Below are 15,242 nucleotides of genomic sequence, written 5' to 3'. Positions count from 1 at the left end.
TAAATGTAATTTATTTGTCATTAAAATGGATGAACATAGATAATTAAGAGTTGAATGTTAAAAGAGGGGGTAAAATTATAACTTACTTTTCAATTGGGGAGCTAAGTAAGAATTTTGAAAACTTAGTAGTCATGCCACATAATAAATAACAACGAGAAGGGATAATAATAAAAGTTCTCAAAACTTATCAGTGCCCTTTGCCATGTCCTATGACTAAGTCCACATAAACACATGATAACTTACTTAGTTTGGTTCCTAAATTCATCTCAACTTATCATTATAATTTTTTAAAATTTTAATACAAAATATAATAAATAATTTAACTTTTTCAAATCTCAAAATAATAATAATATTAAAAAATAATATTTTAACAATATTTTATCATCTCAACTCAACTCAACTCAACTCAATTCAACATCCAAACGCAGTCTTAGTTGACTAGATAAAGCAGTAGGAGTTCGTGCAAATTTGAGTTATTAATTGGATAAATATCATATGTTAATAATTAATTTGGGTCTACATCTTCTAGATATGGTGACAATTGAAGGGTGCAACAAAACGGACAGTTCTCAAAGCCTAAATATGGTGCAAGCACAGCGCAGAGGTCTTTCACTGTAATGCTATCGATTTGTCCCATGGATTTCAAGGAAGTTCCTCAGTTACAGAGCAGTAAGGACTCTCGAAACAGAAAGCAACATGAATCAAGGAATGTATCTACATTTACGTATGGCACAAACCAGATTCCAGAAGCAGAAGTACATGTTCTTAGAACTTAAAAAAAATAGTATTGCAGGAAAAACGTCGAGCGTGCTTTTTTCTTTTTATATAACAAGGAGCAACACTATCCAACCCTACATTGAATTTGCTCCGTTCTGTATGACATTTACTCACAACAATTATATACAAAAATGCATGGTATAAGCAACAGATGTAACCTCAGGTGGCCAGGAGTATAAACTTTTTGACAATATTTGGGGCCATTTTATCCATACAAGATACGTTACAGATGAGTAATGCTTCTTTCTTCTGTACATGGTCATCTTGCAGCTGTGATCTCTGCGGCGTACCTTAAATCGAAGTGCTAGTAAGCTAATAAATAGCTCATGTCAAGTGGAGTTGCACGCAGAAGGCAAATTTCAAAGTTTCAGCAAGATATTTATGACCTGCATTCTTTGACAGCTAACAATGCCGGAACAAATTCACAAATATCACCTGTGGTGGTTATTTAGTCCTTGCTGCTATGCGCGCCGTGAAGCCTACAGTTGTTGGCCGCAACGAATTCTGCCGCATCAGATCACAATACTCAGGATCTTTTGATTGGCCATTATGCCTTATCCACTGAATCATTTCATGGTACATTGGAAAGAAGTGCATCTGAATTGCCGAGTACGAAAAGTATGGTATTAGGGTTGAGATCACCACAACGAGAGTGACAAGCCAAAAAGAGGTGGCTGGGGCAAGGTCTTCAATTAAGAGTTTGTAAGCAGTGGTTGAAGTTGTAGGAGACATGGCTCCATATGCCAAGAGGAAAAGGTACCAGATAGCAACTGAACCCCAGATGACAACATGTTGCACCAAGGTGAAGTAACTAATGGCAAGTGCAATCTGCAAGTTTACGACCCAAACAATGCATGTATACATTGTACCCCCTAAAATATCCCTCCCAGCAGTTTGTCCATCATTATTGAAAGCCTGGAGCTCCAGTGCTTTTGTGCAGAAGAAGAAAATGATTAAGGCACTGCAAAACCCATTTAACATCCAGCCGAGTATTCGACGCCAGCTGAAAAGGACATTCAGCACCCCTTCTTGGTATAACAAAGGAAACTGCCAAGGAAAAGAAGGCATATTCACCACAAAGGCATACAAACCAAAAATGTAATAATTCAACGCTAGGTAAATGTTGCTACAGAGATAACTAAGGGCGGTTTTGCTGTTCAACACTAGTGGCACCTCCTATTTTAACAATTTACACTGGTTTTACTTCTGAGACATTATAATGCAACAACACTAGCGGCATCTCTACCATGTGAATTCTGGTAATACTTTTAGTCTTCAGTTTTCCACCAAGTAAAATCTAATTGTCCCATAAAATGGGCATAGAGAATTACATGCCACTTGAAATTACTTATAGCTCTTAAAGCACCAATGGCCTGTTTGGATAATGGCATTGGTAGGGGGTTTTTCAAGTGATCTCAATGTAAGAACAAAACTTGAAGCCGCTATACTCGGAAAACATATTTCACACCATCCTGAGGGTCTTAAGAGGAATTAGCGGCTAAGGGGGAAAAATGATAAATCTCTAACGTTCTAATCCTTATCACAAAAACGAAATGTTACAAGTTCCTTTCGGCATACCCCCACCAGAAAAATAAAAAACCACCAAATGGATTATGGTACTTCCCACACACACATTAATCATGTATATATGGGTCACATGAGATATATTGTCATTGACCATTATAATGGACATAAGTGAATCCATATACTTGACCGTTAACATACCTTGAGACAATACCTAGAAGAAACATCCTGATCAAAAATGCCCATAGCAACCACTGGAATTGACGAGAAGAACACATTATAGAGCGACAAAAACCAATCATTGTATGCTGGTTGCCCAGAGAATGATGCATACGCCTCATATAAGAATAGGGTGAAACCAAATGTAACATTTTTGTAGAAGAAGTAACATATCTGCCAATTGAAGAATGAAGAAAGTAAATAGATTGCCACATGGAGGTTTAAACATGTGATAAAATTTAGAAAAGGCACTTCTTCCAGATTTTGAAATCTCAAGTTTGCCAAAATCCAAATATAAGAATGGATTACCATTGACGAGATCCTTCTGTAACACCAATGTCCATGCACAAGTAGCAAACGTTCCAGATAGCGAAACTGAGCAATCGCAACATCACTTGACATGACTGCCTGAATTGAAACACAAAAAAGATTACAAGGAATGAGAAAAAACAATAAAACCTAAAGGTTTCCCACCCGATTCAAAATAAAAAATGCACAACAATCTCTTGAGCACCTGCATTCCTTCAACACCACTGATTCCAACCCCTATATCTGCTTCTTGAAGCATTCCCACATCATTGGCACCATCACCAATTGCTAAAGTTGTTCTGCCCGTTCCAGATTTAACCAGCCTTGTAACCTTTTTTCATCAGGAAATACAAGTTACTCCTAAATGCTATTTATGTAGTAAAAAACAAAAATAAAAAAATAAAACAACAAAAGATGATCAAGAAAAGTTCTTGTAGAAATTTTAGTCACTGAAAAAATATAAACCCACCAGTGCCTTCTGCTTGGGTGATGAGCGGCAGCATATAACAGATGCACAACGAATTGCAAGATCTAGAAACATTTTGTTCATATTATCCTCTAAAGCATAAGCAAGAGATTTCCCATCGATTATTAAAGCAAATGCGTCAGATCCCCCACTTGATGAAGTAAGTTGAGCCTTCCCTTCAGTAATCTGACTGAGGACACTTTCCTTCGATGCCTAAAGAATGAACCAGATCTATCTTATTAATATTTAATGCACATTGATCTATAGATATCATAACTCAAGTTCTGCCAAGCATGACAGAATTAATAACTGAAGCCTTAAAGCTTTGCACCAAATTCGTTGACCTCGTGTTAAGCACAAAAGTATATACACCTCAGTTCAAAAGTATTAAGCCAAGCAACAAGGTTTTTCTGTCCATACTCACATTCTTTTGTATTCCTTATCTGCTAGATTACCTTTTTCGTACCTCTTTTTGCAGACTTGAGTTTTCATATAACACAGGTCCAATCATAAACTATAGGGATTCAGACATCAATCTTTCTACTTCCACACAGAATGCCAAATCAGCACTGTCTCCATTTATTGCTTATGCATGAGGAGATGCAGAAATGGGAGGAAAAGAGAAACTCAATGGAGCAAAAAAAACCAAGAATAATGCAATGCAATACCAGCCCAAAATATAAAAGTGGTGACCCAACAAAATAAATGCATCAGGCACTACCAAATAAAGGTTAAAAATGGAGAAAATGCAAAAGAGAGCATTCTTGTTGATGTATTGACTGTAGCCAGCCTTTGAAAATATATGCTATAGGCTAAAAGGGAGAAAAGGAAAAACATGATATGTGTTCAAGCACCGTGTTACAATAGGCTAATATACACTTCACATCCAGTTGGCTTCAAAGTGAAGTAAAAAATCTTTTAGGTCGACAAAGTCTGGCATTTCCTTGTAAAAAACACATCAGAACTTGGTCAGCCAGAGTCACATTAAGCTCATGGTATCTCATAAGCCTCCTGTATCATTCAAGATCACTTACTGACAAAAAACTATGTTCCATCCTTGAAAAGTAAACTAACTTAAAGGAGACTAAAAGAGAACCAAGGGCTGAAATACGAATTTACCTTAGAAATGGCAGCCTTATCTCCTGCCTTTTCCAATGCTTGAATTTGGGGACTCTCCAAGTTGATTATAATCTGCTTCATTCCTTGTCTAAGCAGACTACAAGCAAAACTGCAATTTGTATCTTTTAAGTCAATGTCTCCAAAAATAGTATGAGAAGTAGGCCTCACCTCAAAGTCAATATTATAATCAAAAGCAGAAACCATACCCAATATTGATGGCAGTCTCCATCTTGTCTCCAGTCAAAACCCAAATTTTAATTCCTGCTTGGGCAAGCTTGTCGATGCAATTAGGAACCTGATGAGCACAACAGAAGAAACATCATGTTCAAATCTCACACTCTATAAAAGAAAAGGGGTACTTGGGAACACCTGTTTACTTGTTTCAATAAAATTTTATTTTACTTATAAAAAAAAATAAAAGGGGTACTTTCATTAGAAATTAGTGCTTTCAACCCACCCCATTTTGGAGTTTGTCCTCGACAGCAGTTGCACCAAGAAGAGTTAGATCCCTCTCAATATTCTCTGCTACTTCATCAATCAGCGTTTCCCGATCTGCACTAACAGAGTTTTTTGCCTCAGTGAATTTCTCATTGAACTCCTTGTATTCTTCTTCACCAACTTCACGATAGGCAAGTAGCAAAGTCCTCAGACCAGCATCAGCATACTTGTTAACATGCTCCCTGGTCTCCTCTTCAAACTCCCTACCATTCTTGGCAAGCCTTCCAAACATGACACTGCATGAGAAATGAGTTAGGGAGATAAAAGGATATAATGACACATACGGTGTTTCAGGATGGTCACATACCTGTCAGCACCTTTACAAAGTATTAATATTTTTCCTTCCTTGTTTCTTATTATCACAGACATCCGCTTCCTTGAGCTGTTAAATTCTAAAACATTCAGAAGTTTATATGACCTGCAAAAGGAAATTATTCATTGAAGATATGGTCCTTTATAATTTAAGAATTGGCAAAACTAAAGAAAGTAGCCCCACATGCACATGTTTGTGCAGCCACAGAAAGAGTGGCTGGAGGGAGTATTTGACTCCATTTTCTAGCATTTACATCCACAATGAGATGAACATCACAATCACAACACCAGAATGTAGGGCAGCACATTATGAGCAAAATTGGTTGAAGGAAACCATTTCATAGGACCCAAGGAACTTCAGAAGGTAGAAACATTGAGGGAAAAAGGTATAAATACAGATTGAACTAATGCAAAAGCAATTTTATTTTCGTTCTTAGAGCAATTAAATGGTTTGAAGTTTTTTAACAAAATGCTTTTCGCGTTCAAATCATTTGAGGAAGCAATCACAAGAAACAAGCATAGAGGAAGCTCTGTCAGATGAGCAGCCATTGCTCTCTCAATCTATTCTCCATTGGGTACTGTAGTGAAAAAATGGATATGCTCAGTGGCAAGTAGGTGCAAAATCACAAATGGGCCCTCTGAACAGGGTATTCAGATGGATCCATATGCATGGAAATAGCATCAAATATTCTAGCCTCTCATTTTATATGGCATGCAATGAAAAAATACTGACCTTTCAACTCTGTTGCCAGACACAGGATCTAACTCATGCAGTGATATGCTTGTCTGGGTCCTCTTGTAGAATTCAAAACCAAGTTCTCTTGCTGCAATCACAAATGCTGCTTCATCCGGAGATTCAGCTTCATATGAAACCTTCCCTGTCTCTTCATCGACTTCAGGTATGGCAGTATGACAGATTGCCAACAACCGAAAAAATTTCTGAATGACTTCTGCATGAGGCTCATTGACCCAGTTTCCATTCATGATTCTTTCATCTTTAAAGTTAAAGCCTTTTACGGGTGACTTTGAATCAGTAGAGTCCTTTATGTGTTCATTTGCTTTTTCATTAACCAAAGGTGAGCCATCTCTTCCATCCATAGCCCTTTCAACCTCTGTAACACCACGACCATAAGCTGTCCCAGCCACAGAACACTTGATGAATTCCATTGAATTGCACGTCAAAGTCCCGGTCTTATCAGACAGTATTGTATCAACTTGGCCAAGTTCCTCATTCAAATTTGAGGTACGGGCATGTGCTGGTTTGTCAGCTTCTTCGTAGTACATGTGAATATCTTGATTGATGAAGATGGTCTGAAGAACTTTCACAATTTCTATTGACACGTATAGGGAGATTGGAATAAAGTAACCATATAACATCAGGGCTGTCAGAAAGTGAAAAAATGCCGCAAGTGGTGCTTTTTTGGGATCAAAGAAAACTGTAGAATCATCTGGCCTAAGATACCACCTTTTTGACCTCCCATTTTCCAAGTCATCTTCAGTTGCAATGCCAAAAAGAATAGATCCAACGAATGCCATCAGAAATAGAACACAAAACAAGAAGTAGATAATTCTGTCCATCTTCTTCTCAATTTTGCTTCTCTTTGAAGGGGGGTCGGTAGAATTTTGAATAACCTTTGTGTCATAACCAGTGAAGACAACAGCACCATATATGTAGTCCGTATTTCGGAGTTTAGAGTCTCTAAGAAGAAGTTGCTGGGGAGAGAGAGGATATTGTTGCTCTTCAAACTCCATACTTCCAATAAAAGAGTACAAATTTGCATTGGGATCTTCGCATTTAACAAGAGCCTTAAAACCAAAGAAATTGGAGTCCTCGTGTAAGAATGAAGTAACCTCCAATGCTTGCTTTAGTTTTAAATTTGTCTCCCCATCAAGGTTCATGGTCTCAACATAGCAGATTGCATCATCATAACTGGAAGAAAGCAAGATGAGATCTGCCGGGAAGAATTCATCCTTCTCCACCTTTACTATATCTCCCACTCTCAGGTTCTTCCATTCAGTATAATCAAAAATTCCATCACGTTGATACACTTTAACCTTTCTATTGTTCACCTCAATATCCTGCAAAATTATATATCCTGGATTAACAGCTTGCCAGAAAGAATGAACAATGTACGCATTGTCAGAATTTTGGTCCGTGACCAAAGACAAGATAACATAGTGGTTCAATATTTAGTACTACGCAGATCGAAGAAGAATCCACAATAATCTTGCGATTCCAAATAACAGAGAAACATAACTTGCTTTCTTTCTTCTTATCCAACTCTTTTTTTTACCCTTTTTCAAGTCATTCAAGTTTCGAGCTGTGGTAGTAAAAATAAACAAAGAAGGAGAGAATATTAGCGTCCTCCTCAAATCATGTGATACTAATACTTCTTCAAATTACACATCACCTAACTAACGCAACGTATGCGCCATGAATCTAGAAAAACGACTTGAAGTTACCCATATACTCTCGAAGGTGTATTGTAAAGAAGATTAAAAAATCTGTTCTTTGCCTCAATCGTAATGATAAAAGTAGCAAGCATTTCCTAAAGATCTATACTTTTCCTTACAAGTCCTTATAGTAACTATCACGAAAACTTTCATCAAAGTCGTTGATACCCTCGCAGCCTCGGGGCACTCCTCGATACGCAGTTTTCAAAGAAAATTTTCATATATAATTTAATGAGAAAGAAAATCTCCTGAAGCAATTGAACACAATATGAAGATCAATCAACAGAAACAAACTTGATGAGCCAAAAATGGTACCTGCTTCTTGCGCCGCCAGTCTTCAATACCCTCTTTCACCATCGTTGCTCCAATAACGACAATTAGAGGGAGGATAGCACTAACGGCTGTATAAGGCGCGAGCGGGGTGAAGGCCAAAATGCCAGTAACCAAGAAGTAAAAGTTAGCTACCCTCCTAAACTGCTCAAACAAAGACTTAGGCAAGAAAGTGGCAACGGTATACTTTGTAGTCCTAACATAATTGCCAACATACTTTCGAATCCCGGCCTCAAAGCTGTCCGGTTCGTTGCAATAAACGACCCTGGAAAACCCGGGACCCCCGATCTGCGAATGGTCATCATCCTTCAAAGATGCCTTCCCACATCTGAATGAGTAGAGTTTGCTGAAATTCAGCTTTCTCCTTTTACCCCCTCTCATCTTTATTCCTCTACAACTAGAAGTGCAAGCTCTCGCCAGCTCCCACACCAATGTCAGAGAAACACAGAGCCCACGAGCAAGTATAACAATTTTCTCCTTTTAAACCAAATTCCCTCACTGCTAAATTCAGCTTCTTCGACTTCGAGTATCGTAACAAATACCAACACCACCCCCCAAATATGTCAGAAGACCCAAATTCTCTCCTAGAAGAGTATTTCCTCTATGGAAAATACAGCTTCTTTACTTAACCCATAGGAAAAAAAAAAATTACTACAATCCTCCCGAAAAGACGCAATTTTTTAACGAAAAAGCCCAGAAAGGGAAAAAAAAAAAGAAAAAGAAGCAATATCAGTCTACAAAAAACAGAACACAGAAAAAGTTCCACGCCAGAACCCCGACGACAAGTACTAGAAAAGAAATATGACCGAAAAACACACCAGAAAAAAGAAAATAAATATTTTGAGAGAACAAGCAAAATGGAAGGAATACAAAGGAGAGTCTCTAATGGAAGAGAGAGCACACGGGTTCAGACAAAACAGGTAACTTGTACGACTCCACGTATCCTTAACACCAAATGTAATCTCCGCTCCAAACCAACAACACCCGGAAGCATAAAATCTCTCATACAGCCTCGTAAATAAACCAATTATATGACAGGCCGCACCACAAGCACATAATATATCCGAAGATTAGGGACATGTACGAAGATTCCTACATCTGAACTTTCCTCAGAAGGATAACGGAAAGGGTAAGGTTTGAAGGCAGACTTGTTTTGGATCTCGTATTTTGACTTTCCTGAGGGGCGACTCTTTGACGCGCATTCGGCCTCTTGGCTTGAACTGAGAATGCGACACTTTCAAACTGAAACTACTCCCCAGAAAATACAATTCCTCCAATGTGAAAACAAAAATAGGAGACGTATGAAGAATTGAAAAAAGTGGTCGACGCTAGAGATCTAGAAGGCAAAATGGGTTTCTGGGAAACTGATCAAAAGAGAATTCCAGTTTCGCGGGAAAATCTTGGGAGCTCATAAATGGTCAGCGTCGTACTTCCTCTTCGTACAGATGGGAAATAAATTCTTTGCTCTCGCCATAAGGGACTTGATGGAACAACAGAAAAGAAAAGGAGCAGAAATAGAAACGAAATAGAAGATTACAATAAGAATTTATATAATACAGAAAGACAAATACTTTTAGCTGGAAAATCACAATATACAGGTATTTGACATCAATTAAATTCGTGAAAATACCAAAAAAAAAAGGGAAAATTCAAAAGACGTTATAAAGAGTGTGAAGGATGGGTATTGGAGAAATTACGTCGTCGTTGGCGGGGAAAATTGTACAAATGTACGTGCAATGCAGCGTATTGGGTGGGTTCTACCGCGGTCACGCAAATTCCACACTCCTTATCACGTCATCACGTGCAATTTATTATGGAGAGACGCGTTTATGTTATGCTATTCAGGTAAAAACCCTTTTTTTCTTTTTGGATTTCATATTTTTAATCATATTAATTACAAATTACTTGAATAATTGATCGATAAAATTATTTAAATTATGTCATATTTGACATGTTCAAACACAATATTGAAGAGTGTTATTATTTAATTAATTATTATTTAGAATTTTTTAATAATATTTTTCATATTAAATTGTCAGGAAGACTTTCCAAAACGAATATTATCTTAACTCGTCATGTATACAATGATCGAGACTAGGTGGTGGAAGTTTCAAATTTGGTAAGTGAATGACCTTAATCATGAGAGACAATTCAACCTTTCGAAACCATCCATACATTTGGTGACACGTTATCATATTATATATATATATTAAACCAAAGAAAAAAAGGATGTAGATTTGCAAGTATTGATTTTGCCCTTTTTGTCTAATCGAGTAACCTATATACAATTCAAGGATAATCGATCACTTATGAGATGCGACGAGTAGATTAAGGTGAGTTTTAGATAATAAGTTGAGATGAGATAGGTTGAGATAAAATATTAAGTTAAATATTTTTTTAATATTATTATTATTATTTTATAATTTAAAAATATTGAATTATTTATTATATTTTGTGTGAAAATTTAAAAAAATTATAATAATTAGATGAAATGAGTTGAAGTCAACTTTGAATCTAAACAAGGCCGAAAAAAACAAACTATAATCAACACGCAATGATTTAGTGTTATCAATAATGAAATTTTTACATACTGTTAGATATTATCTATTAATATATAAATTATTTTTTTAAAATAATAAAAGATGATATAATAATAATAATAGAAAGTATCATATTAATCTATAAAATGAGATAAAAGTCGAATATGAGTGCAGTAGGTAACATTGCTTTATCACTAAAGTAACCTGCATCTTCACTTATATATTTTTTGAATTGTCATAAAACCATCTTCACTTATCTTATTAACCATCTTATTAAAATTCATATATTAATTTTGTATTTAACCTAATTTTTTAATTGTTGGAGCTTTTTTTTTTAATTATAAATTTCCAAAATTTATAATTTTCTTAATTTAAAATGGTCGTTAGTAACTTTGGATATTGTAATTAAAGACGGTATCATCAGTTTTTGGAGAGGTGGTGAGCATTTTGCTGAGCTACAAGAATTATTTCATTTAGGTATAATAAGACTTTAATGTAGATATTCCTTTCATGATTTGGAATTTACTTCTCCGAATTATTGTAAATTTGTTTTTGGTGTTTGAAAAGACGTTATGGGTCAAATCATTTGTACGATTTTGAATATACTTTCTTGCACGTGACAAGCCGTCTTTACTCCATTATTTTAATATTTATACATGCAAATACTACGTTCCTTATTTTTTTCGTGATCGAGAACATGCAATTAAAACGTTGGCTACAAAGTTTTAGCTTTTTATTTATTTATTTATTTATTTATTTTTATAATTCTCCTCAATTTATCTTATTTTATTTAATTATTATAATTTTCTTAAAAATTTTATATAAAATAAAATAAATAATTTAAATTTTTTAAATGTTAAAATGAAAATAATATTAAAAAAATATATTTTAATAATATTTTATTTAACTTTTAATTTTAATCTCAATTTATCTCATCTAATTTTATTTTGATGTAAAAACAAACCAAATCTTAAAATGTCAAACCATTCGTGCATAAAATTATTTGTTTGTTTGTACAAATATTCTTTAAATGAATTTTCTTATAAAATGTACAAAATTGCGAGTTTGGTATAATTTTAGGATGCTACAACAATAACATATATAAGATACACCAAGAGATGACTCATGTGCTCTCCAGGACCTCTGAATTTTTTTTTTTTTTTTTTTTTTTTGTTATTTTTGTAAAATTTATCTCAACCCTCTCGACTGATCTTCCCTCTCTCTCTCCCTCTCTCTCACACTAAAAAAAAGCCTCCAGATATATTTTTCACCAGAGGAGATATGCTCCTCTTTCTCTATCTCATTTTCTCTTTTCTTAGTTTATTTTTCTTCTTTTAAGGTCGAAAAAAGTCATATCTATAATTTTTCAACAATTCTTGAGAGACACGCGTAGCACGAGAAGACTCTCTGCATGTTGCAAATCAATCGAAGGATAGTGACAATTTTGCAAAAATACCACGGATGGTCCTCACGCACCACTCCTTCCAGTAGCTTTTCTAGCCACAGGATTATCAGAATAGCCAACATCAGATCTTTCAGATTTGACTTTTGTAGTTGAAAAGATAAATGCTTGTAGCCTTCACGGTGTCACAGATTCCAAAGTCTACCGAAATTGGTCCAAACTGTAATCCATAATTTTTTATTCTTGTTTGACTCTTGAACGGTTAATTTATCCGTAGAGATTGAATCTTCAATTTCTATGATGGATGAGGTTGAGTCTCAATTAGAGTACTGTCTCTTGGACGTTTGTATGTAGAGAGTATTAACAATAGTGAAGTTAAGATCAGTCCAGTAATATATTGGTGGAGCTCTAAATGGTTGATATGGGGATATCCCCGCATATATCCGATAATGGGTGTAAGTTTCTAGTGATGAATGAATGATGATATTTTTCTTAGAAAGACAAAAAAATAAAAGGAAGATGACTCATGTTTATTACAGATCTTAATAATATTTATCTTTCATATACTTTGTATCTTAGTTAAATGTCATATTCATTGTAAGATTCAGCAAATCCAGTACTCAACAAACTCCTAGTCTTGATAAGGATCACGTAACTTTGTACGTAGCATATTGCCTTTCTCGTTTAATTACTAAGGTTATTTGGAGGTCAAGTTAATTTACTTTATTTTATTAAAAAATAAAAGAAGATGATTAAATTTATAAAAAAAATTATTATAGAAGCAAAATTTATATAATAACGTGGTTTGATATGAGAAGCTAGATATACATTATAATAAAAAAAGTTATACAATCTGACATAGCACATCAAGATATAATAGTTTATAAGATTTATGTGTAGATCAGATATTTATCTAAAAAAATTATAATTTTGATTTAAGGCGAATCAAACATTTGTATAAGAAAAGTCATCAACAAATTAGTAGTAATCGAAAAAAAATGTCTGACATAATTAATGATTTAATGTACTCAGCATTAACAACAAAAAATTATATACCAAAAGCTTTATCATGACCAATATATATAGCACGTTAAGCAGCACGAACTGGCCGTGGAGAGAACGTTTTCAGAAAATACATACATCCGACGTGCATGCAGATTATTGGTGGTAATTCAGCCTGCAGCTGGAGTCAATAGTGCCGTTTTCAGCACGATAAACCTCTCATCACGTCATGGACAATAATTAAATTTAATTAATGATTAATCGATACACTTCAACAATATATAAATTCTCTATTGGGATCGGATAAATTTGGATAATAAGATGAGATGAGATAAGTTGATATGAAAATTAAAAGTTAAATAAAATATTATTATTTTAAAATTTAAAAAAATTAAATTATTTATTATATTTTAAATAAAAATTTATAAAAATTATAATGATAAGATAAGATGAGTTAAAATATCTGTCAATCCAAACCTAACTAAATCTTGTTCTCCATTTTTTTTACCTGTCCAATCACTTTTGTTAATTATTTAGCAATATTAATACATCTTCTCCATTTTATTGTTCAAAGGCCTCGTAACCAAACAAGGGATTTTATAAAAATACTCCTCCTCTTAAAATATTATTGTATAAAGTATTGTGTGTTTATCATTTTCCAATTAGTAAATATCGGAAGAGATTTTTTTTTTTTTTTCCCCTAAAAGCAATAATCTTATAAAACCCTACCAAACAGATCATATTCCCAAAGAATAGAAAAGATATGTATATCCGACCAATAAATTACAAGAGTATTGGTGTATTATTGAGGCTGAAAATTAATGACGAAAAATAAAAAAGCTATATGGTCATTTTCTTAACAGCTATGATGTATTGTCTGAACTTAATTGGAGGGTTGTCCGGTCTTTGAAAGACCCCCAACCAATATCTCTGACTAATCAAAAACAGTTTAATTTATCTATATGCATGGTGGAATCTTCAAGCTATGATCGATCTTTATTGCACGCATGCCCTTTTCTTGCGTGTTAGCTGATCAAATTCATGATCAGTGACACTTATTTTTGGCATCAATTCCACTGTCTCATTTTGTCAAATTGGACAAAGAGAACAGACCACACAGAAAATTGCCAAAACTTTGATATGCCAAAGACAGCACACAAATTAAAAGTTCGTTTGGATAATAAAATGAGATGATTTTAGATGATTTAAATAAAATATTATTACGATATTAATTTTTTAATATTGTTATTTTTTTTAAATTTGAAAAAATTAAATTATTTATTATATTTTATGTAAAAATTTAAAAAAATTATAATGACGATATGAAACTGATCATAGAAAAGACAGATTGATCTGTTATTAAAAGTGACACAAGATGATTTTAGTCAAGGGTTGCCGTCGTGAATTATTAAGGACTCTCGTGATTTCTTTTTCTTTTTCTTTTTTAATTTTTCTAGGAAGATTCTTGGATTTGATAATGTTATGCGAAGGAAATGTTCATTAATTTGTTTTATTGGATTAATCAGCCAGAAAGTAAGATAACATTATGAGGCCCCATTGACGATTATAGGGACTATTATATATACAACAGTATATCATTCAACGTTAGAAATACACAATGCAATTAAGATCCAAGTACCTGGTCATACCCGGGCTGTGATCCGGTCGTCTGATGTTGCCCGGGTACCTACCCGGGTTAACCCAAAAGAATCCAGATTTTTAAAACTTAGAACCCGAATTTTAAAAACTTGAAAAATGAGTTTTTCTAGATTTTGGAGATACTGAATTTTAAACTCAATACCCGCCTCATGGACTTGTACAAACCTTCAAATGAATAAATACGGGACATGAAAAAAATAATAAATATTATTTTTTTTAAAATAACTGCATGACATTTACACATTCTATAACTACATATAACATTATCCATTATGTTTAGGAATTGGCTACTCTTGATTTAAACCAAACAAAAAAAATGTAAAAAGTAAGTAATATTTTCGTTTTTTTTTCTTTTTTGAAAGAATTTTCGTTTAAAATATTCAAGTTAAGCCGTACAACAACGGTAGGGAAGCCGTGGATCGCTGTCGATACATTAATGTTCCCTTACATCATCATTATCCAATAATGATTGAATGATCTTCTCCTTAAAATTTTAATTATATATATTATATAATATATAGTGAATTATAAAGCTGATATAATTATTTATATAGATAATAATTGACTTACTACTTTCTTATCACTTATTTTTTTATTTTTTTACTTAATAGTTAAAAAAATAACTATTAAT

General features: G+C 34.0%; 1 protein-coding gene across 1 annotated transcript; it reads right to left on the bottom strand.

The window, feature by feature from the left end:
* Positions 1-697: 697 nt before the first annotated feature.
* Positions 698-9,605, bottom strand: LOC121254405 (putative phospholipid-transporting ATPase 9). Its single transcript, XM_041154428.1, has 11 exons — positions 7,994-9,605; positions 5,958-7,303; positions 5,220-5,330; positions 4,872-5,148; positions 4,621-4,709; positions 4,415-4,523; positions 3,299-3,508; positions 3,035-3,160; positions 2,830-2,928; positions 2,503-2,694; positions 698-1,824 (listed from the first exon to the last, which is right to left on the bottom strand). Exons 1-11 carry the CDS (start codon positions 8,387-8,389, stop codon positions 1,222-1,224), a joined length of 3,558 nt encoding a protein of 1,185 aa, XP_041010362.1. The 5' UTR covers positions 8,390-9,605; the 3' UTR covers positions 698-1,221.
* Positions 9,606-15,242: the final 5,637 nt, after the last annotated feature.

The sequence above is a fragment of the Juglans microcarpa x Juglans regia genome, chromosome 3D (genome assembly GCF_004785595.1).
Source record: "Juglans microcarpa x Juglans regia isolate MS1-56 chromosome 3D, Jm3101_v1.0, whole genome shotgun sequence".
NCBI lineage: Eukaryota > Viridiplantae > Streptophyta > Magnoliopsida > Fagales > Juglandaceae > Juglans > Juglans microcarpa x Juglans regia.
The sequence above is the reverse complement of the archived record's forward strand: the minus strand, read 5'-3'. Positions and strand labels throughout refer to the sequence as shown.